Below are 24,500 nucleotides of genomic sequence, written 5' to 3' on the forward strand. Positions count from 1 at the left end.
CAGGCTGCAGGGAGAGGGGCAGGAGCCTTGCTGCAGCAGAGCAGCTCATGCTGGCTGTTGTGGGGGCTCTGCTGGACCAGTTGGAGACACAGGTATGGCCAGGCCACCAGTGACCTGGGAGTGGCAGGTGGTGCAGGCCAGAGGCTAGAAAACGCTGACAGGTAGGGGTGAGGGGGAGCTTTGCCTTGTCTCTTGCTTGGTGGTTTCTTCCTCCAACACCACTGCGGAGCCAGCGCTGGATGGGCAGAGCAGCACAAGGCTGGGCAGAGAGCAATGCCTGGGTGTCGGTCAGACTCTGCCTGCCACTTTCCCACCATCAAGAGGGTCAAATACTTTCCATTGCTCCAGCCTTGAAGAGTCTTCTCCCCATCGCAGTCAGAAATAGCCCTGAGCTGGGAGTGAGCTATTTGTGGTGACCGGTTAGGAAGGAGGAATGCACGCAGCTCCCCAGACCTCCCTTCCTGCAGCCACACACCCTCTCCAGCTGCTGAGCTAAAGCTTCAAAAATTCAAGTGACTATACTTGGAGAAAGCAAAGCCCAGCACGGCCTTTAATGAAACAGCTCGGGAACAGCTCCCTCAAACCCTTCCTGCAGCCAGCCTCGCTATGGGTACATATTAGCTGCTCTCCAGACCCGAAAATCAAAGGGTCAGGGACCCACTGCTGGGTTTGGGGCTTTTAGCAGTCCCTCAAGTGTCAGCTGTTGATGGTTGGCTACAGTCTGCAGCCATTTAGTGTTGCTTTTGTGTTTGGCACTTTGGGCCCTGGGTCCTGACTATCCTTCTCGCATAGCCCTGATGGCAGCACCTCTCCTCTGGTTTGGTTGATACGAGGGGTTTATAGATGAGGGCTAAGTGCCCAGGGCTGCCCCCATCTTAGCCAGGCACAGGGTACAGGCAGCCTGGGTAGTTTCTTTTTGCTCTGCTTAACCAGGTTTGCAGCTCCTAATGAGCATGGGCTCTGCTGTGCTGCCAGTGCCACCCCAGGCACGGGTCACACAGGGTGGGGAGTGGCCCTTGGTACTGCCTCGGGGGAAACAGCCCTGGAAAAGCACCTCCTCTTTCTGAACCCAGGACAAAATGTTTCTCTGTCTCCCTGTGCCTCCCAGCTGAAGCCAATGAATGAGGATAACAAAAGCCTTGTGCCCCCACCTTGCACCCTGCCCCCTGCTCCCCAAGGCCAAGAAAAGCCCATAAAGCCAGGTCCATGGCCACAGCTCAGCCATGCTTCACACAACCCATTCCCTCTTCCTCAGCCACCCGCCCTGCTGGGAACCCCCAGACCAGTCCCGGCTCTCCCCGCCACCTCCAGCACAGCCCTCAGCATCTCAGCAACCACACAGCGCCAGGCATTTCTTAGAAACATCGTTTATTGACTTGAACAACTGCCACTACAGCAGCAGCGTTTCCTGCTCAGATGTTGGTGGTGTGGGGTTTTTTTAATTTTTTTTTTTAATTTTCCCCTAAGGTACTTTAAAATGGAAAAGAAAAAAGTTTATGGTACAGAAACAACAGTCAAATTTGTTACAAGAGGGCCCTTGTTGTAATCCCTTCACAGTGAACGGCACAGGCTGGAGTAAGGGAGGCTGCACTCAGGACACGGAGGAAAACCGCAGGGCACTGCTGCCCAGCTGCGTGCCAGCCCCGTGCCTTCCCCAGGCTGGCTTTCAGGCACAAGAACCACTTGCCCATCCCCATGGGAAACCGCAGGGCACTGCTGCCCAGCTGCGTGCCAGCCCCGTGCCTTCCCCAGGCTGGCTTTCAGGCACAAGAACCACTTGCCCATCCCCATGGGACACCCCCAGGCCCTGCATGGCATCCTGCAGCATCACCCTCCTTGGATGGGGACGCAGCCTTCCCCCCTGCAACCTGCTCCACTTGCTCTGTGCCAGGCCAAAGACAAGGGCAGCTGCCAGCCGGACTGGAGTTCCCTGGCTCCCGCAGCACGTGCGTTTTCCTAGTTTAGGGCAGCCACACATGGCCCCCAGCACCCTGGAATAACAGGCCCTTTCGCTCCAGATGGTGGCTGGGTTTGTCTTGGGGATGCTTTGTTAAAGCTGAGTGGACAGAAAGGTCAGTAATAGGCAATCGGAAAACAAACCAGCTAATGTAATGCTAAAGCAGTAGCTTCAAGCTGCTGGGTTAATATTTACTGATGAAACTACAGGAGTTGAGAACACAGTGTACGGCTCAGCTGTTTGAGAAATGCATTGGAAATCATGCATCACATGCCGCTGATGAAAGAGAGCTTTGAAACACTGGGAGAGGATAACAAGAGTCTACAAGCTGAAACATGTACAGCTGCAGATATGCAAGAGCTGGAATCCCACCACCACCTGTGATGGCTGAAGGAACAGAACCACTAACACAGAAAAACTCACACCAAGCAGAGGGCAAATTGAGTGCTGGAAGCCACAGAAACACCCTGCCTAACACAGGGAGGGGGGGAATTTGTAACCCAGAAGCAGAGGGTTAAGGACAGCAACCCAACGGGCAGGAAGATTTGGATCATTTTGTCTCCTGCAGGGCCCAGCATATCCCCTCCTTCTCCACAGTGAATGTAACAAATGGCAAAAACCGTTCACAGGACACTGTTCAAATGAAAATCAAACAAAACACATTTGGAAGGGAGAAACATGCAGCATCCCTAAATGTAATGGGAGCAGCATGACAGCACAGGCACGCAGTCCGATCTGAACACACCACAGAATTCTGCAGGCAGAATCCATCAGCTTTTTGAACCGTCTGCAAGACTGAAAACAAGGGTCTCCTCCGAATTAGTGTTAATTTGTTAAAAGTTTCCGGACACTTTCAAAATGTGCCTTCGCAAGAATCACACCCCCCAACCCATCACACCAAGGGCCCCAACAAAAGAATCCACTCCTGATCACTGCTAGAGTCATGTTTTGTCTTCAGAGATGCTTTGCTTTTTCCTCTTATTCCTCTTCCTCCTCTTCTTCTTCTTCCTCTTCCTCTTCCTCATCATCATCTTCATCGTGGCAATGTGTGATTTCCTGAGGTGCCTGCGGGAAGAGGTTGGGCGGTTTGATCTCGCTGATGGAACGGGTCAGTTGATGCCGCTTGTAGTCAGAATCTTTAAAATCCACTGAGCTGCGATTACGCGTGGCCATTGGTGACTCCTTCTCATTGATGTCGACGTGCGTGTGCTCTACTGTGGACTCGTGTGGCATCTACACATGTAAGAGAGAGAGAGGAGATGGCAAGGGGTGTCCCAGTTCCAGGGTATCTCCCTGAGACAGACAGAGGGCAAACCCCAGAACAGGACCCTGTGGCCCACTATGCATCGCATGCCACCCAACCCTCCCGGGTGCCGTTCCTGGTGCTTGTGGCCTGTGGAAGTGTCAACACACACAAGTGCAGGCACCTTTGGGACCCCTGCCCACCTCCCCGGGGTCTGCAACTCACCAGGACGTGGGCGGCTCTGAAGAGGTAGCTGAAGGGGTAGTAGAGGAGGTTTATGAAGGAGGCTGCATAGAGATCAGCATAGCGCATCACCTGGCTGGCAAACAGGGTCTGCCGAGAGCCGCTGCGGAAGAGGCTCCCCATCATTCCGTAGCACATGTCCATGTCGTGGGTCACTTTCTACAAGCAAAGGGCGGGTTAGATCCTGGGCCAGGCAGGCAGGAGCGCGGAGCCACGACAACATTGAAGCAGAGCACCCTGAGGGCTGGGGGGCTACGTAAGATCTGCAACGATCTGCAGCAAGGCTTGCTGTGCTTGTATCCCGCGGCATCGGAGCACAGCTGAGTCCCAGCTAACAGAGGGGAAGGCAGCAGCAGGCTCAGGGCCAGCACCTGCCCCAGGCTGGCACCCCAGGGCTGGCTGAACCAGAGGCTACAGCCCCTCCAAGCTTGTGTGTGCCAATGGCCCGTTCTGCAGCAGTGAGCACCGTCAGTGCTGCTGTGTGTATGAGGAAGGAGACCCTATTCCAGACCAGGCTGCCTTTCAGGAGTGCTGGTGACATTAGTGAGCTGAGAAGCTCCTCTGTTTGCATCCACAAAGACAGAATGGCTTTTCCAAGCCTGCCATGCCCACGCAAAGGCAGTGCAAAGCATTTCAGGGCTGAGCAGTGGGGTCAGGTTGTCAAGCCCTTTGGGATCCAAAAGGATGAAAAGGGATTTTTATGATTGGTACCTTAATGCGTCTCTGGATGGAGCTGATGTCGGGGCGTTCATTGCTGCTACTGTCCAGATGCCTAGTTACAGGCGAGAAGGTAAATACATGGTGTGAAAAGCCTTTCAGAACCATATGCTGTGGGATGGGGGCTCAGGGGAGGGAGGCTGGTCTGGAGGGGAAGGTTGGTCTCAGGGGCAGATCCCAGGCCTGAGTCAAAGCTCCGGCAGGAGTGCCGCTAACCCAACCCCAAGGGTTTGTCAGAGTCACTCATTAGCTGTCACTAGACTGGGAGAGGCAGCAGGAAAGCTGTCAGTGTTTCAACACTCACTTGTACAGCTCGGCCAAGAAGATATCCAGACTCTGCAGCTCTTCAAAAAGGGCTGAAAAATCCAGAAAAGAAAGGGGAAAGAGGGAAGTTTAAGCTGTTAAAATGAAAAGGCCTGAAAGCAAACCCACCATCCTGTACACACCCCGTGCATGACAGTGGAGGGGCACTGCATCAAGGAGCACAGCATCTCACAGCCACTGTGCAGGGAGAGGGTTCAATCGTGCTGTGTGCCATCAGCAGAGCTTTGCGCTTGGTTTCTGACTCGCCCTCGTTTTTGAGGCTGAACCTCACAAAAACCTTCCAGCCACCCATGGGGCAACTTGCATAACCTCCAGACTTATTTACACACCAAAGGGCACACTTGGGAGAAAAGCAGTAGTGACAGGATGTGAAAGCAGCTAGTGAGCAGGGACTCCTGCAGATGGGAGAGCAGTCATGGCTCAGGCACTACAGGGACAATAACCTCAGTGTCTTGTGAGACACTTTTTACTGGAGTGGCTCCATACGGACAGAGGTAAAGTTTTTGGGGCAGGGTTATGGATAAGGAACAGCTCAACCCCACCCAACTGCAGCTTCTCCCTTGGCCAAGTCAGCACTTGGCTGATCATGCACAAGCAGCCCAGGGAAAGTGCACAGAGAAGGCCGCGACCCCAAGGCCAGCCCATGGGAGCTGCTCCAGCTCCTGCAACCAACACCCAGTCCCAGGGAAAAAGGGCCGAAAGGAGAAGCAGTAAGCCAGGGCAATCTCTCCCCTGCACCCCTGTGCCCTTGTGACCTTGGGGGAGCAGCACCAAGCAAGCAAGAACAAAGCCTGGCCAGGGGTTTGCCTGGGTGCTGACCGCTTTTGTCTGTCCAGACATGCAGCTCCTGTGCCAGCTCGGGGATCACCAGGAAGGTCCTCCAGCCCTGGCGCTTCTTAGATTTAAGGATGTCTCCAAAGATATGGTCTCCGATGTACAAGATATCCTTCCCTTTGGCCCCCAGCAGGTCACAGACTGTGTCCGAGGAGCCTGAGAGAAGAATAGCATAGCTCAGACCAGGGAGACAAAATGAAACATGTGGCTCATTTCAGAGGGCCAGGGTTAGGGACAAAGCAGGTGCATTTTTCTCCCAGAAACCTCCACTGACAAACATAGCACCCCTGGCCTGGACATGGCAGAACAGGGCGCTGCCCACCCACCCACTTGGGAGTTCACCCAGGGGCAGCTTTGCCCATGCATGCCCCAACACGAATGGCAGCAGCAGAGGGCCAATGCCTCCCACCCCCTGTGAGAGTAATGGAGCTCTGGGCATCACAGACAGCCCTGTATATCCACCTGCTGCCCTTCACTGGCTCAGGGGACCCTTCAAGTGCAGTCACACTGGTGGCAGCACTGTAAGGACAGCTGGGAACATTGCACTGGACTAGCTGCAGCTCCCCCTCCACCACAAGCCCTGCAGTGTTATTTTCCAGACCCTCCCTGGCAAGGAAGAAAGGGGAGTTTGAGGAGGAACAGGTTAATTTCTTCCCTGCATTGGGCAGCGATGATAATGGAGAGCTGCTGGCGCAGTGTGCAGAGGGCACAGTACAATGTGCTCTGGGAAACACAACCTTGCCGAGCACCTGGCACAAGCCCTCTCGCAGCTGGAGTGGCTGAAGGCCATGAAGGCACCTCAGAGCCACTCCACAGGACAAGAAGCAGGGGTCTTGCCTCACCTCCTGAGTACACGATGCCATGCTGCAGTGGGCCTGTGTAGGTACCAATCTTCAGCTTCCCAGTCACCTGAGGAAGGAGATACTGCATTAGTAGAGAACAGCCAATGGTCTGGATCTTTTCTGTCCTACTGATAGTTTACTCTTTGTCTCTCTCACTCCCAGGCAGCCTAGAGATGGCTTTCCACATTCTTTCCAGTATGCTAGGGAAGCCAGCAAAGCCTCAAGCTCTGCTGTTCCCCGGTGATGGGGCTGCTCAGGAATCACTAAGAGAAGAATCCAGCCCACCATCTCTAGGGCAGGTCCTGTCTAAACACCATGTTGCCTGTTGCCACTAAGAGACACCACACAGGAGGTGCAAGAACCCTTCCAGCTGTAGAGGTACTCTCCACGTGCCACTCACCGTGTCCACTTGCCGCAGCACAGTGCCTTCCCCAAAGAAGAGGGGTTTTCGGGCATCCACCAGGATCAGGTCGAAGTAGGACTGCCATGGCCGATGGGCACTCCCAGGCTGCAAAGGCAAAAATAAACCCCAGAATCAGACACAGCACAATTGACCACAGGGAGTTTAACTGAAGTGTCATTCTCCATAGCCATAACCTTGTGACACTGCTGGCCCAGCAAAAGCCCCTGGCTTGTGCCTCTTGTGGTACAACACTGGGCTGCCAGGGCCATCTCCTAAAGCACTTCCCTTTCACAGCAAGCCCATCCCAACCCAGCCTAGCAGCGAGGACGGACATAGGAGGACTGCACAGAACATCAATGTCACAGCGCAGCTGTCATGTAAAGAGATGCTGTAAATGACACTGCTGCCACTGCTTCTGAAGGCAATATCCTGCATAGATCCAGACACATGCAACTCCAGGGCTTCGGCCTTACAAGGCCACGCTGGTACATTTGCCAAGAGTGGGAAAATGCTGGACTCTATTACACAGAGCATCCCTCCAAACCACAGCCCTACCCGAAGGACACTGGGCATTCACAAACCCTTTCTGCTTCATGTTTCCACTCTTTCTGACATTAAGACCACAGCACGGAGTTTTCTGAGTTGTGGTGATTTTCCATATTCTGAAAATTTCTCCCTTGGCTGCCTTCTACCTTTAGAGCATAGTGTGAAAATGTATCTTTTGAGCATGAGATAGCCTCCCACAGGGAGACTGAGAAAGCAGGATAAATTCAGCTCATAAGCCTCTCTCCACAAGTTGCAGGGATGAGTTCTGACCTCAGAAAACCAGAAAAAGTATGACCAAAAGTTTTGGAGTTCCCATAGTCAAGGCACAATCAGCCATAAATGCTTCTGCTGTTTCATAAAACTCTTCCCTTTGCATCAAGTTTTTTTAAACAATATCTAAAACATTGTGCAAGATTTCTAAGAAACGTGGCTGCAAAATGGCACAGTTAAAATGTGCTATCACTAAAATAATGTTATCATTAACACAGATTATTGTTTGAGACCAGATGATGCCTCTTTTCTCTTTGTTATCTTGCATTTGCTTTGATCCCATTCAAAGAGGACACAAAACACCAAGTGTATTTTAACCAGATTAAAGCAACTAATCCCATGCAGACGATGAAGCAGGATTAAAATGCTTTCCAGCTACACAGATAATTAGGCACATCAATTCCTATTGGAACTGCAGTCTAGAAATCACATACCTTTGGTCCATGTGGAAAGTCAAACAAGTAAGTCATAATTTTCTGAAAGACAGAAAGAAAGTATTCAACGATGTGTTTTTAAACATACATTTATGTAGTTTACAAAAGCATATTTTTCTGGTTTTATCTTTTCCAGTTACAGAACTTTATTTTCAGGACTTACAGGAAAACCAGCATAAGATTTCAAGACAAAATGAATGGATGGAATTTACAGTGACAGGAATCAAACCAGTAATTTTTATAAACAAAAAATACATTTGCCTCAGGAATCCGCACACAGCTTCAGGTGTATCTTGCAATGCTTTAAAATCGCACATAAATCTTTGGATTAGCAGTGTTGCAACACCCTGAAACTTACCTGGAGTTGAAGTGACTGTATTTATTCCTGCAATACAGCAGACAGCCCTTTCAGGCTCTTAGACTCTCCAGGACCACAGCCTTGGTGACCTGCCTGTACTCAGAACTATCTCACTTGAAATGGAAGTTCTGCATTTTAAACGATGCTGAAATCTAAAATGAGTATCACTCTTTCAGCCTTTCATTGCTGAGGAACTGAGTGAGGCACAGAGGAATTTAAGCCAGGCCCGTACTAGGTCAGTAGCAGAACCAGCACTACAAAAGATGACTCAAGACCTAATCTGCATTCATCCTAAAGATCTAGCTTAGAAAATTCTCCACGAGAAGATGTCCTACCAAAACCCATACAAATGAATGTCTCGCTTTTACTTATGCCATTATATACCAACACAGCAATTCAAGCAGCACTTACGTCTGTGTATTTATAGTCGCTGTTTGTGACAAGAAACACCTTCCCAACTTCATTCATGCGGCTGAGCAGCAGTGGCAGCTTCCCCTGAAAGCCAAGAGACAAGTCAAACACAAAAGTTAAGAAATTCATCATGGGCAAAACATTCTCAACTTGATCCCACCAGACAAAACTAAGCAAATCAAACCAACAAGCAAGCAAACCCAGATGTTTTGCACTGGCCAGAGCCAGGAAAGCCCCTGCTCCCTTCCACATAAACACCCCTCTAGAGCACAGCCCAGGGGAGAAAGGCAAGGGGGAAGGGCTCGGCGGGACTGCGGTGCCTTTGCCAACCACCCTGCCAGGCACCCTGTGCTTCTCCCACTGATCTGCTCCGTGCCAGGCACACCAGAGCAGCTCCTCCAGCTCCAAGTCCATTCCCGAAATGGGCCCAGAGGCAGGTGAAATCTGAGCTCACACGAGCCACGAGTTGGAACGTTTTATAATTCCAGCCTCAAATTAGGGAGAATTTATTCCTCAGGCTATTTTTATTGAATCATAAATCTCAGTGCATTGCCAGAGTAGCTGATTACTCACAGGACAGTTTCCTAAGAATTTTGCAGGCATGTAACTAGTAACAAGGTTAATTGCTTTAAAGTGATACTCTACCACAGAGCTCATCTGTACTAAAGAATAATTATATTGTAGTGGTCCAGAGGGGCCTTGCACACTGCAGAGAGGGCAAAGGTAAGGGAACCACTGGAGGTTGCTCAATTACATGTGCTGAACCACACTTTGGGGCTGTCAAGAGACTGGACACTGGTGAATCTTTCAGGATCTTTCCCTCAGTCCCTCATGGTTAAAGGCATGTAACATTTTTGTTGGGTGGCTAAGGAATACTTCTGTCTAAAAAGATGTTCATCTGTTGCTTTTTAAAAAGAGGTCTGCTTGGGCAGAGAAAAAGCGGGCAGGGAACACAGTTGCTTTCACCACCAAAAAAACCAACAGAAGCCTTGCCACCATATTCACCTGTGTCCCGTGACAACATTTCCTCTGGCTTTTATATTTTATGTAAAAACATGCACGTGAATACAAAATCACATGGATCACTGGCTCAGAATAAAGGCTGCATCCGAACTTTCCACTTTGTCTTTGGTTATTACAATAGAAATCACAGTGTTATCTGTTTTGTGATTTAGTAAAGCAAATCAGCATGTTTATTTCTTGCCTGCTTACTCAGTACAGAACGTCACGTAGCCCAAATAAAGTAACTTCACACTTACATCTTTCACCACATACTTTTCCAGATTCTCAAGGGTCTTTTCCTTGAGCGATCCCTAAAATAGAAACAACAGAACCCAGTGAGGTAATGGAAACTTATGATGTAAGAGACATCAAAGTAATGCCAACTTTCACACTTTAAAATGCTGTGAAAGTACAAACCAGGGCGAATCTGAACCCGTGACTCTAGAGATGAGAGGCTTTGGGTAGCAGGGACCATCACAAACTCTGTGATCCATCGATTCCCTCACCATGGTAAATAATCCACTTCAACAGCATTTTAACCCTTTCAGAAGGGAATACAATAGAAACAAACAAAAAATAGATTTGCCATACCAAACAAGACAGTCAACGACCTGTCTCCAACACTGACCATAATGCTTTACTCAAAGGCCAACTCCAACATGTATCACACAACACTGCATAAGGAAAGAAAAATAAATTCCTGACTTCTGCATTGCTAAAAGGACCACCACAGGTATAACTGTGAGCAGAGTTCTCTTGTCATGGTTCTCCATCCCACCCCAGCAGACTTCTTGAATGAGAAAGAACAAGAAAATCAGGTCTTTAACCAGAGGTTAACGCTCACAAAATTATATTCTAAATTTGTGCACAAGCATGTGAAAAAGATGAACTGCCTCTCCTCTCTAAACAGAGAGTTTATATCAACTCCTCTAAATAGAAGATATATATCTAAATAGAGAGGAGTTGATATATTTCTCTGTTTAATGCAGGTACTTTTCAGACAACCTAACACAGTACCAATGTAAACTATTTACAGTAAAATGCTTTTTTAACAATTAAGACAATGTACAAGTTGTGGACTATAAGTGCAAATACCCTCATGGCATCACTTTCTAAACCCCATGAATTACAGTACAGAAATGGAATCTGGGCACAATAAAAAGGAATAGGAAGCCAAGACAGATAGGCTCCAGTACCAGGAGGGCAGCTGAGATCTTGACTTACATTCAACTGCAATTTATTATTTGCTCACTAGGCGGCAAAGCAGGGCTCTTGCCCAAAAATGTAATAACACATCTTAACTCGTGAGTTACAAACCAGTCCCTCTAATTCAGTTACAGCTACAGTCGTCCTAAGGAGTTCTTGCAATCACCTTGTAATGAACCCAGTCAACAGCATCTCTGACATCCTGGAACATACTCCTGAAGGACATGAAGAGGTCTCCATCTTTAAACCCCGTTTCACAGCTATGAGGAGAAAGAAGAGAGATTGTAGTGGCCAATTTCAGCAGTAAGAAACATGCCAAGGAGAGAGAGAGAGAGTTCAAAATGTTGTTTGGAGCTTGGGTCTTCATCTTACCATAACAGTTTCTTATTTACTACTTTACTGCAGCTCAGACTTAAAAGAAGGCCACAACCAGAGTTTAACAGGATGTGTCGTACCCAAGAACGTTTGTTTAAAATTTTAGTATGTGAGTTCCTAACTACAGGCCTGTGCCTCCATAGCACTACTACAGCTTTCTATGACTGCAACTCATTTCTCTCTCACTGTATTATAAAAAGGGAAAAAGACTGGGACTGTGCAGTTTGCACCATTTTACAAAAGATGAATGGTACTGAGAAAGTAAGCAGAGTGCTACTCTTTCTCCATCTTTCCAACACTAAAAAAGAGGGTGACATAGAAATCAACTAAATGTAATACTTGCTGCTGAGAGGAGGAACTGCTTCTGTGTTGAACAGTTAGAGTTGACATGAGAAATTTCCTCTACAAGATACGGTGGAGGTATCTTTGATACACCCATGAGAGTTTGCATCAGAAGGAATCAAGGAGGATTAAACAGAGCTGTATTATGACAGCAATCATCACGCCTGTTCTGAGAAAGGATACTTCACCTGATGGATTGTCAGTATGAACAGTTCCTCCACTCCCAGGTAAAATCCTATTAAATCTTTGCCTTCCATTCACAAAATACACAAAGATGACCCATCATGAGTCAGCAGCACAGCAGCATTCACATTTGTTCAGTTCAAACTGCAGCTTGTTATTATGCTTACATCTGTTTGAAAGCTAGGTAAATACTCATGCTGCACAAACAGACTTTTACACCACACTGTGCCTGAGCACTTCACCTTTAAGTGAACAAAGTCCTCAATTCTGACATGAGGGACTTGTGGTAACTGGCTGAGGAAATTTAGCCTTTGAGTTACCAGTTTAAACATGGGTCAAATGGACACGGGTTCAAAATGAGCTGTCTGGTGCCTGTAATCACCCTATAATAAGTGTGTGGTCTTAGAGGCTGGCCCAAAAAACAGTGTCAGTCAGGACAGTGATACTGATATACCCAGTGAAGGAGACCCTCATAATCAGTCTCTGCTGTACTCACAGAACATCTTGTCACCACTAAATCCTCTTTAACATCAAAAGAACAAGGCCTGAACTTTTCCCCACTGAAACCACTTGAGGGGCCCCCACTGATATTAAAAGCAGCTCCATCTGTGCTGTATTGCTCTTTATAATAACCATCTTACTGTACCATCAGCATCTTGAACCGAAGGGAATACCTACCTAGTGTACCGGTCACAGTTAGTAAAGAAATCCACAAGGCAAGCCAACAGGTAGGTCTCTGCAAAGAAACAAAGCAAATTTGTAAAATAAGGATAACATCATACAGCCAGCTAAATTTGGGCCCTGTATTCATACAAAGTTCATGCAAAAAAAACCCAAACAACAGATAAGTAAAGACATTAGCAAAGCTTTACTGGCTTCACAGGCACAGAAACATGCCTGTGTTGGCTCACATTAGACTCACCTGGTAGATTGAATAACGTGTTCAGAATGTAAAACCTATCTGTGTCATCCCTCTGGATAAATTTATTTGGATATTGATCCCGTGTTTCAGGCCTAAGAATAGATAAGGTGGAGAAGAATGAAACCACAAAAAATGATGAGGATAAAATGTGCTGACATGCAAAATACAGTTGTAGCAGGGTCCATTAACTAGAGTCTGCTGTGCTTTAATCAACACCCAGCTTTCTCACATGCATTAGCTGCACAAGAGCAAAACTGCATTCCCCAGCCTTCCCTTCACCGTGCTGGCTCCGGCAGAGCTGAGCACAAAGCCTTCATCCCTGAGTCAGCAAACAGAGCAGAGCCCACAGAGGGAAACAGAGTGATCGAGAGTCCACAACTCGACCTTAAGCCCCGTGCTGCTGGCTATGAGGATGCCTTAAATCATCTGCACTTTCATTGTTTGCTTATCTTAAACTTTCCCCCACTTCCCATGTGTTGCTTTACACTCCCCCGAGCAGCTTGCAGCAGGGGAGTGCGCGGCTGTGCTGCGGGAGGCTTGCCTGGGGCCTTCTGCAATTAATCAGCAGTGTGGCGATGACTAAAGTAATTTAACTACTCTGGTTTCCCTAATTTCTGGAGCTTCTGAAGATCACCTCTGACTCAAAGAGGAACTTGAGTGCATATATAAAGGTTTTTTCTAAATTTTGGCTTCCTGATGTGAGGACTCACAGGTCTGCAATGACAATGCTTGTCACCTTGGGGGCCTTCATCTGGCCTGCATTTGCCTTCCGCCCATCCACCCTCACAGCAGGGATATGAGGGGATTTGCTGCAACACATCAGGCAGGTAGCACTGCGGTCCCCTCTGCTTCCTAAAGTACTTTCTCTGGGGCAAGAGAAACACAAGCAGCCAGGGAAGGCTCCAGGAAATGGCACATGATGTCTCACTATGACACCCTCAAAGGTCAAACACACAAAAGGGTAGAGCAAGCTTGTTCCTTTCCCCAAGCCAGCTCAGGCCTTTGACCTTTCTTAGCACTGGCTGTGGAGTTAACAGTCTCATGGGGCACAGGTCCTCTCTGCTCCCAGGAGCCCTCTCCCAATGGCTTTGTCTTAACTGACAAGCTGCTGGTGTTAAACTGTGCCAGGACAGGTGAACGGCCCCTGGATTATCGCATCAACCCCTTCCCACAGTGCACTTCCTGCTGTTCCCAGCACACTACAGATGTGCCTGTGTCAGCACAGGCCTCTCCTCTACAAACACCCTGGGCTGTTGCTGTGTCTGGGACCATCAATGCATCCCCAGTGAATCCTGGAGCTGCAGAACGCCAATACAGCATCTGCTGTTAGTGGAGTCCCTGTGACTCCTTATGCAATGGGTGCCCTGAGGATCAGTGACACAGAAGAGCGTATTAAATCAAAAAGAACAGCCAAGAGTCAGCACTCACCCTCTGAGGAAATTAAAGCCATGTGCACACACTAGGAGGTTCCCATAGGCATCAACTTTCAACAGGTTTCCATAGTGAGTATCAAACACCAGGCCTCTGTTAAGAAAGCGATTTAAGATATGAAGAAGCAAGTGTATTAAGTGGTGACCATTTTAATAGCAGTTCTTTCCAAAACAGCTCTAGAAAAGTTTGCTCACTTGGTGCGGGGCATCAGAGTTGCAGATGGGGTCCCTACTGTCCCTTTTACCTGGCTGCAGGCGAGCAACAAGAGCCCTGTGTTGCCAGCTGAAAGGTACAGCTGATCTGCCCTCCACAGACTTGAAAACGGAACCGTTTAACCCCAGCAGAGGCTTAGCTGTGCACACACCAGGGAAGACGGGAACCTCTTCCACAGGGTCACGAATCTGACAGCTGTGCTTGTGGTTCCCTGACAGCCCTACTGGGCTGCAAGGAAGAGTGAGGTGCGATAAAGGAGTTTCTTCCCTCTTTTCCATCCCTCTGTCACAGACAGAGCCAGATGAGGCATGTAACTATTGCACAAAAAGCTTTGGACATTCCCGGTTCCAACTACAGCAAAACCCCCTCTCACTTATCTAGTAGCTTGCACCTGGAGAACGCAGCCTTCCCACAGAGACACCCCTTCTGTGCCCTCCCTGGGATGAAGGCAGTAGATTTAACGGAGTCTTCATCGCAGGTCTGTGAAGGGCTACTGTCTTGTTATGGGCACAGTAACAGTCTTGGTGTAAAACGTGCTGCGAGGAGGGAAGGAAGGACACTCCCAGCTGGAAACTGGAGCACCAATCCAGCAGACCCTCTGGTCCAGTCTTTCGTAAAGAAGCTCCAAACGAGTAAAAAAAGCAAAATCCAGCAAAGGCACAAGTGGAAACAACTTAAAGGCACAAAGTTAGATCAAACGCCCTGTTTAAAGCAAGAAATGTCCTTTCTACCTGTGCTACCAAAAGACAAAATGTAATAATTCTGTAACTTTGCACCAGTAACTTTGCTTTCAGTGTTTGATTCATCTAGGTAAATGAACTAGATTGTTCCCACCTTTATTGCTGTTTAGTGTCAGGTTAATTTTCAGGCTGTCTTATGTACCAGCCCATTATTAACTAAAATAATTACAGAAAAGTGTTCTGAGACATTCTAGCAGCCTCACGGACAGGAATGGCTCCTTCTTGTCTTGATTTTGATCTAACTCCCAATCCAATTGTGTCTCTGCTGTCTTTGCTTTGAAAGGTTATTTCTGGACCATGTTTTCAGCAGGCCTCTTTTCTTGCACTCTCCCTCTTTGCTGGCAAAGGCCCTCCACATACTGGAGCAGTCTGCTCCCTTCCCCACGACCTGTGGACAACCACAGGCTTCACTAGCACAACTCTGAAAACCTGGCCTCACGTGTTGACTATGAACTTTACAGAACAAATATTCAAGGCCTTGAGCAGGGCCAGTCGGTATCTGTTCGTCATTTACCTGGTAGGGAATGCAGGATCATACACAAAATTGAGCAGCTCATGAGGGTATCCAATGGAAACTAATCTTTCTACGGTCAGGTCAAATCCAAGAGATTCGTATTCAGGGGATTTATACACTGTACCAAGATGAGATTTCAGTTAGAAAATTTGAAAACAACTAAGGGGTTAAACAAGAAGGCAGTTAAAAGTAATGTACCCGTTCACCCTCCTCCCTCCTCCACATCACATGCTCCCTTCTTCTGCCTCAGGTCCCCAGCCCAGAGCCATGGTGGAATTAGCTCACACTCCCGGACTGCAGCCGAGCGGAGCAGCAGTTTGGGTTTCAGCAGCAGAGTGAATGAGATGAAATATCTGTCAGTCTATCACAGCTCTCTGTATCAGGAAAAATGTATTTCAAACTGCAGCTCCTCTCCCTGCAGTCCCATTCTGCAGATGCATGAACACTCCCTGTTCCACCTGCTCAGATTGGGTTTTTGTTTGCTGTGTTTTCACAAAGCTGATGAAGAAACCAATAAATTTTGGGAACACATGTATTCATGGCTAGAAAGCCTGAAATCATTGCTGCTGTTTTACTGTTACTGCTCTGGATACAATCCCAAAGCTTAGTATTTTCTCCAGATTCCATCTGAGAGGAATTTATGTTTGCTGCAGACTCAGTTAGCTTGAAGGTAGAGCTGTCAAGTTAACATACGATTTGTTTGTTAATAATACCATATGGTACTGTAAAAATCTGTTAGCTATTACCCTTGTGTGTCAAAGTGCTACTCTCTTAAGCAAGCTTACTGTTCTCACATTTCAGAGGAGCTGCTCATCTGTGACACACACTCAATGCTCAATGCAAAAGAGATGGACTTCTTCAACCCAGTCATTCCTACCATCAGGCCTGTCTTCTTCCTGCACATGACCTTCCCGGGTACTGGAAATGTTACTGCTTAATCAGATCATTAAATTAACATTTAAAAGGAAATGGCTGTGTTTCTATGACAGATGGAAATCACTGTGTTTCTCTGACAGTGTTTTCACATTTGCTGCATGTCGCTGTCTTAAATTAGTCCCAAGAGGCAACAAGGTCAAATACAAGCCTTGACTGCAATGAGGGTTACCATGGGTTCAATGGGCCCAACTGTCTCAAACACTGGAGTATTTCAAATTCAGCTAAGTAAAATACAAAAATGTTCAAGTTATACAGTAAGCTTGTTAGCAGACAGACTGCTTTTCCTGAGAGAGATCTAGCACATCTGTGGGACTCACAATATATATTAATATGCATTGTCCATAGTGCCCAGGTAATCACCACTGTATATATACTGTGGAATACAGCGGCTTGATCTGAGAGAAGGAAACAAATATACAAAATACTACAAAAATACTAAAAAGGCAAGGAAGAAACAAGATTGTCAAAGGACTCAGATCACAGTAACTGTGACAAGAGGGCTCTCGTATCTCTTAATAATCTAAAAAAGCACCAGAATCCTAAGAGTTAATTTTCCGCATGAAACTAACACCATTAAAAAATCTAATAAGCAAACCGTAATGTTCTTGAACAGATAACTAAAATCAATAAAGCAGTTACCAAAATCTTCAGGCATTACTATACTGATGGCAAACATCAACATGATGCAACATTCAGTGCAGGTAGTCTTTCCTGTCCTTTAGGAAAGGGAGGGTTGATTGAGCTATAGATAAGAATAAGCAACCAAAAACCACAGCTAATGAAGAAAGCAGTGATTGACAAGGCAATTCTGGGGAGTGAGCTAGAGCTGGAGGGAGCAAAATGCAGTTAGGTAATGAAAAACATTATGAGAGTGATACCAGAGCATCAACTGGAAAAGTGAAACTCCTCTGATGCAGGACAGTAAAGGGATTTCTCTGGGAAAATGGTAATGAGGACACTTGTACATAACTCTCAGAAGGTGAAAGCGCTGCAAAGCTCCCCATTACATGAAGCAGCCTCCAGTCCCCCATGAAGCTGCTGCCCAAATTCTGCCCAGACACAAAGAATCTCAAGGAGCATGTTGGCATCTCCTCTGGACAAGCAGAAGTGGTTCATCAACAGCTCCAGCAGAATCCTTCCAGAGAAACTGTAGGGCTTTCTGTTAAACAACCTATGCATCTTGTTAACACTCCACCAGAGAACGTCCGTGGTGGGACGTGTGGCCAACTGCTCACAAAATGCCCTCACTCAATTTCTTCCTTACTATATTTGTCTCCCTTAAGATTTATCACTACAGACCTCCTTTTAACTCTCTGAGCCTAAGGAAACAAACTGAAGCACCAGGAAGAAAAAAAGCTGAAGAACAACGCCTTCATCATCCCAAGTCTCTGTTGAGGCAGTACTGCAAGAGGGTTAATCTGAATATTTCTTTTTTGGGGGTAGTTATTCCCCTTACCTCTCAAGCTCTAGATTTTGCTTCCTTGACTCTGCTTTGAATGAAACTAAACTACTAGCTTATTCATGCCTCAGGTCCCTTCCTTATTTTTCCACCACTACACAATACCGGGAAAATTAGAGCCTTCTCCTTGATATACAAGCTAAACAGAGACATGGGAAACTGGCCTCCTGAAAATGGGAAAGGGACAATAAACATTTTCGAGTTACAGTCATACTTACTGTTAAAGATGAACTTTAATTAGACACACAGCTGGGAACAGACTGAGAGCTCACCGAGCCCACTTTCACAGCACCCTACACCACAGCACATGCTGCATCCATCGCTATGAGTCACAACCCACTGACATTTCTCATAAACTGTGTAAATGCCTGTTTCAGTACCTTCTGGGCAAACAAATGATCCACCTCTTTCAGATCAAGTATGCACAGGCTAACACTGCTGCAACTATGGCAGCACATTCAGGGAAGATGCCCCAGTTATATACATTACTAGACGAAAAAACATATTTCAATACTGCACTTGAGGCTGGTTGCTCTCTCTTCTATCTTGTTTACTTCAGGCATCCATGGGGAAAAAAAAAGAGTAGAGAGGACAGAGCAATATTTATTTTCTGCAGCTGCATGATGAAAAGATAGTTTAAAACGTTCCTGGAACATACCCCCTCCTCAGACCTGGTTGCTGAAACCACAACTGGAGATAATTTGTGTGCCATGGTGATGCCATGAATTCAGCCATTTGCCATGCAGAGTCTCCTGTGCTCAGCTCTTTCACCCAGCTGAGAAGGGCTCAGTCTTCAAGCACCCCCAACTCTGTGACAGAGGAGGCAGAGCCACAAATTCATTTTCAGAGTGTCCTTGCCCAATGCACACAGGATGACAGTAAGACCAAAGCACAATTTACATCTTATTCTGATTTCTTTTTCTCTTTCTTACTACTTGATGGCCGTGTCTTTGCCACTGTGCCAAGTCCCCCAGCTCCAGAGGACCATGTTATTTCAATAGTCCGTGTTCCAACAAAGGCAAATGCTTCAGCGGTGCAGGGCAATCAGCACCCAGCGCTTGTGGATTATGCAACCAGGGTGGAAAGAAAACAACGCTTTAAAAAAAAAAACAAACAGAAGCCAGTTGACAGCATTTCAACCTCCCCCTAATACCATCACTTGGCTTAACATTATACTATTGAAAGGTAAAAAGCAGTACCCCAGGAGCAAACGTTGCAAGCCTTCAGGTCTGTGATGAGTGCGGGCGTCCCTTACACGGTATGTGCTAGGAGGGAAGCCAATCTGGAATGAGCAGGGATTGTGCAGTAAGGTATGCAAGTCTCATGCATTTGTGTGATTGTTTTTACCTTTGCTGTCAAGACACAGACAGTAACAATTTTATAGCCTTCCTGAAAAGGAGAAAAAAAAAAATCTCTAGAGGCTCCAGTTTATGCAAAATGCTGCTGCCAGGATTTTAACTCACATGAGGCAGATGCAGATTCAGAGTGTCACTCCAGTCTTGACGGAGTTACACTGGGCTCCCCTGTTAAAGAAAAAAATCAGACTGATTTTAAAACTGCAACAGCTCTGTGCCATGTGGGGCTGTATCTGCTGGAGCTCTGTCCTCTGGTAAGCTCGGAAGCCAGCCTGGCAGCTATTGCAAATATATTTAGAACAGATGTATAGAGGAGGCACAGTTGGTAATCATGCATCCTGCAGGCAAAATTCTGTCCTCATATCCACAAAGCAGTTTTAGATCATCAGCTCAGTGATAATTGGGAGGAAGAGGCTATAAGCACATTGACCAAGTGACACAAACCCTTCGAGTTTCTCTCGCCAAGCAACTGGTTCAAGAAAGGGTCTCCTGCTCTTTTTGGGGCTTTGCCATTGTTGTCCATTCCTCAGTCGATGACAAATTACTCCCTTCAGGGCACTCACTTTCTTTCACACCACGAACACATCCACGTGTCAGAGACTCGAGAGACTGAGTCAGAAGCTACTTCGGGAACCTGAGAAGAGAATTTTGCCATATATCTGAAGGCACTCCCAGCAAGAGCCTGACACACTGGCTCAGCCTGACATAGCATATCTAAATTCAATTGTATACTTTTAACACTTATGCTTACACTTGGGCTTTTATGTGCAAAGCATTGCGGGATAAACCGTCACCAGTCCTGCACATGGTGCTGCACTGTATTGCAGTGCACTGGTTTGCAAGCACACACAGAAAGACGACCAGACCCATTCTACAACTTAGAGGTACGCACAGAGTCATCAGGAATAACTTTGAGATCCAATCTGCACTAAATACAAAGCTGAATGAGTTGGAATGATGTTGCAAAAAGGACCTACAGAAGTATACAGACGTCCTGAAGGCTTCTCTGAGAGTAAGCGTTTAAAGCCCATTTTGTTTCAGAATCAATAAATAGCTGGGGAAGGCTGTAGTGCATGTGATGGCTTTAAACTGCAGGGAGGAGAAAGCCTTTCAAGGGCTGCCCATTTCCTTCCTTGTTCCTCCTCCGTTCACACGAAGATTTCTAATTCAGGCAGCGCAGCTTCTCACTGAAGATGTAACGTGGTTTCTTCCAGGGCTTGTCTACACTTCTTACAAGCTAGTCATGGATCACAGGAGAGAAGCAGGGGCTAGAGGTACAATAACCACCCATTTTGTGCTGCTTCTGCTGTGTCACTTTTGTGAGATGTATTTGCTGTCTCAAACTGCACACCTGGCCTGGCCATTTTATTTCTGACCACTATGGATTTGGCGCTGGTAGAAGCCCTGAAATGAGAACAGTGACGACATGCTGATTTCCCACACCACTGAGGCAGCTTTGATGAAGCAGCTCCTCATCAACAGTGCCCTGGTTTAGGAAGAGTAAGGTGAGCTCAGGAGGTTGCTGCAATAACAGCAGCAGCCTGCAGTGTGAGCAGGTTTCTCTGGGGAGCGAGGACTACTAAATCATGACCTGAAGTTTCATTTATCCCTGCCTCCAGTTTCTCCCCATCCGTCACCCTCTTTTGCCAGTGTGCTATCCTGTGACACCCTAGCATCTTCTGAAGTTTTGTCCCTTACAACAGCCAACACCTCGTCTGCCTTCCCTCCCAGCTGGAAGCTGAGAGCAGCCCAGGGAAAGGTGCTCAAAGTGCCCCCCACATTGGCAGGGGTCTTCATGGGAGCAGATGCTTTCTGCAGCTGGTGCATTGGCTGCTCTGATCCTTTGGGCACACACCAGCTCGACTCCTTCCTCATGCAGGTGCTGAGAGCACTGTCTGCGCTGTGGGCTTCCTCATCCTTGACCCTGGCCACCGAGAGTCTCTTGGGAATTGAAACACCTTAGTCTACCCATAGCCAGATGAAACTAATTGGGTTTTGACTTTCAGCTGTTCAGATAAGATCAGTATTTCTCAAACTAGAGGTGATGACCTCCAAAGGGTTGCAAAAAGCTTTAACAAACATTCAGTCTTCAGAAATTTTACTTACTATCTGGGTTCTCCAGAGGTCACACAAAGACAGATAAGCCAAAAGGTGGACAGATAATGCAAGGGGTTTAGCCTTTTCTCTGAAGCACAAGAAATGCAGCCCAACTACTTTCAGTCTTGAAGAAATGAAAGTAAAATAACTAGAAACAAGTTATTTCAGTTGCTGCCTATTCCCCAGTGAGTAAGGCATGCAAATCAGGCAGTTAAGGACAGGTGGGTAGCTAGTATCTGGATTTATATATGTCTTGGGACACAAATGCATAACTAAGCTTGTGCAAATACATTTCTGAAACTACACAAACTTGACTTAAAGAGCAGGATCAAAGTGCTGCTCATTTTAAATGTTGATCCACATTCTGAATTGCACCACAAATAAATAATGCAAGTATGTATTAGAAATACATTCATATCAATGTCGTACAGGTGAACAGTGCCTAGTTAAAGCCTCGAGGAACAAGATCCCCTTTTACAGCCCCATCCCCTATAACAGTACAAGTATCTACATATCCTGCCTCAACAATGTCTATCAAATGAGATCCTAGACTAGTGTCCCAAAATAGGATAGATCTATCCCCAGAGCTCTCCATTCCATCAACATCTCCTCTGCACATAGGCCCAAAGCTGGGCATTTAGTGCCAGCTGCCACTGGGATGTCTCTGACAGTCACCCTCCACCACTAACCAGACCGCTGACTATTTCACTCAAGTACCAAATATTCTACACGCTGGCACTTCTGATCACCAGACCTGCAACTCCAGCTGAGCATCCAGAAGGAAACAGTGAATGCCTAGTCCTGGAGGTGTTTGGGACACTGGATTTAATTAAAAGATAAACCCCACTAAAGCAAGAATACCATTTAAACATACTAGTAAGTGTTGGGCAGGCATTTCGCATACTGCCATAGTTTGAGGAAAGCTTGTCTCAGCTGTAGGGCCAGAGGTCTGAGGATCCCCAGAAGTAACAAGGTAGTGAAGAATGCTATACTGACCTTCCTTTCAGGGTATTTATTATCTTCATGACCTGTTACAGAGCAATGCCAATTTTCATATATAGATAGAAAAGAGGAGGATTTATGCTCTAGAATACTAATTACTTCTGCTTCTGTGTTACAGGGTCTTTTCTAACCAAGGGAGGTGTTGTCAGGCACTGTCACTGAAACATAACAAAAGGGAAAAGCTAATGTTTCAAGCTATGCTTCTCTCTATGTTAAAATAATTCATAACTTACACAGGAGGGAATCTGAAATGTCATGTTGAAGTTTCACACCTGGGTGTTAGCTTCCCTTTGGTTCTGACAACGGAGTCAAGACTGCTCAGCTCCAACAGGAGCCCAGACTCACTCGTGGCTTGCACAGCCTGGCAGGGTGCTGCAGTTCTGCACTGGAAACATGTCAGAGGATTTTCTTTTGCGTAAGAACTGGAAACCCTGCAGAGGTACCTGTACTGCGTGAGCCTCCACACAAACACACTCAGCTGGCTTGGCAATCACAGTAGTGGGGGCAAGCACAAACCCCCAGCTCCCCTTGCCTTGCATTTCTCTTTCCGAAGACACATCAAGTGCTACCTCAACTTCTGCCATGGCCACTGCAGACATTTCACCTCACAGCATCCTTGCAGGACACGAAGGGAAAAGCGGACATTCCTGTTTAAAGCCCTGGTTGCGTACAGCACTGGTTTCAGTTCATCTCTGCCCACGTAAACACGTGCCTGCTATGTGTGTCCCTGCATGCAGGGCAACGCAGTCGCGCACGTTTGTGCTGTGCCGACCTGGGAGCTCAGTGCCTGTAAACAAACTGACAAAGTGGTAAACGTGCCTAATTGTAACCACAAGAAATCCCAAACGAAACCCACGGGACAGCTCATATGTTTTCAATTAGGAAGATGGTGAATCACTGACTTGCCATTTGGCTGTGGACTCAGATGAACTGGGACCATAATGGATTTGTCTATGGTCAAAACAAGTAGAAAAACAGACAGGAACAGACCCCAGTCCTCTTGACTCTTGGGTTTTGATTTTAACCACCAGACCATAAATAACAATGCACTGTATTATGCAAAGCAGAATTGCAGGATTTCAGCCTATATTTAAATTGAGTTTTCATAGTACCAAACAAGATGAGTAGCAACAGTATATTTTGTTTCTTTGAATTCACTCATTTTTTCAACCTGAGATGAGAAGAAACTGTTGCCATAATGACCATAATTTTTATTTACCCAAAGAAACCTTTTCAAACACAGAAGTATTCTGTGCACTAACACAAAGCTGAGCTTTAAGCACACTTCAATATTTAACGCACCTTTTCTGTTTCACTAGAAACTACGTTTTTGTAGCAGTCAGCAAACAAGACCTTGACAAAACATCCAGGTGCATCCCAGGATATTTTCATATGCTTAACACACAAGCTGCTCTGCCATGCACAAACAGCCAGATCTTGCACTAAGCCTCTTGCGGCCACAGATGTTGTTGACAGTAAATCTGATAACAGGAAGTAAAGCAAGAGTCACTAATCATCAGAGGGCCAAATCTTTTGGATCTGAGCTTCAGTGGCCCCCCAGCACCCTTTTCTGACAATGCTAAATACAGGTTTCTGGGTGGAAACCAGCACACGCCTAGAGAGAAGCACAAGGGCTCTGCAGTCGCCAGCGGCAGCAGCGCCCATGGAGCAGCTATGCACCCACTCTGCAGCCCAGGAGTGATGGAAAATTCCTTACCTCTAATGCTCCTGCAAACATCCCCAAGTGCACAGCACAGCTTTCAGCTCTAAAACCTCTAACCTGGAACTGTATCAGCTACTATTCTCCCTCTCTGCATGCTAAAAGGATCTGTTAAAGACAAGATTTTTTGTTGCTTCAAGGACTGACAAAGTATGGTATGTTCAGCTTGGCTCTGAATTGCTGGATGTCTACACTGCAGGTTGTTTTTAGTGCTGTGTTTCTACTTGTTTTTTTAAAAGAAAATTGTTGTCAAGTATCATCAGCTTTAACTCTTCCCAAAGCAGCTCTCAGTAAATTCCAGATATTTTTAGCTTTCTGCTGCTGCATTTTGTTTGCCTTCAATGTAACAAAGATTTGGGCTGCTTGGATATGCCTCAGAGGCTGGCAAAACGGAGCTTAGTGTTGGGAAGATTTCTCCTGC

At 46.8% G+C, this 24,500-nt stretch overlaps 1 protein-coding gene across 1 annotated transcript in view; it reads right to left on the reverse strand.

Annotated features, from left to right (window-relative positions):
• Window positions 1-1,878: 1,878 nt before the first annotated feature.
• Window positions 1,879-24,500, reverse strand: part of NT5C2 (5'-nucleotidase, cytosolic II) — a 41,386-nt gene continuing 18,764 nt past the window's right edge. Inside the window, exons 3-17 of the mRNA XM_010075455.1 lie at window positions 15,511-15,628; window positions 14,041-14,136; window positions 12,613-12,704; window positions 12,369-12,426; window positions 10,957-11,050; window positions 9,842-9,895; window positions 8,583-8,666; window positions 7,814-7,855; window positions 6,561-6,668; window positions 6,161-6,227; window positions 5,304-5,474; window positions 4,465-4,516; window positions 4,155-4,215; window positions 3,426-3,602; window positions 1,879-3,190 (exon numbers count right to left, since the gene is read on the reverse strand). Of these exons, the coding sequence (XP_010073757.1) occupies window positions 2,936-3,190; window positions 3,426-3,602; window positions 4,155-4,215; window positions 4,465-4,516; window positions 5,304-5,474; window positions 6,161-6,227; window positions 6,561-6,668; window positions 7,814-7,855; window positions 8,583-8,666; window positions 9,842-9,895; window positions 10,957-11,050; window positions 12,369-12,426; window positions 12,613-12,704; window positions 14,041-14,136; window positions 15,511-15,628 (1,529 nt within the window). The 3' untranslated portion in view covers window positions 1,879-2,935. The remainder of the gene's footprint in view (window positions 3,191-3,425; window positions 3,603-4,154; window positions 4,216-4,464; window positions 4,517-5,303; window positions 5,475-6,160; window positions 6,228-6,560; window positions 6,669-7,813; window positions 7,856-8,582; window positions 8,667-9,841; window positions 9,896-10,956; window positions 11,051-12,368; window positions 12,427-12,612; window positions 12,705-14,040; window positions 14,137-15,510; window positions 15,629-24,500) is intronic.

Source organism: Pterocles gutturalis, unplaced genomic scaffold (genome assembly GCF_000699245.1).
Source record: "Pterocles gutturalis isolate BGI_N339 unplaced genomic scaffold, ASM69924v1 scaffold26487, whole genome shotgun sequence".
Taxonomy (NCBI): domain Eukaryota; kingdom Metazoa; phylum Chordata; class Aves; order Pterocliformes; family Pteroclidae; genus Pterocles; species Pterocles gutturalis.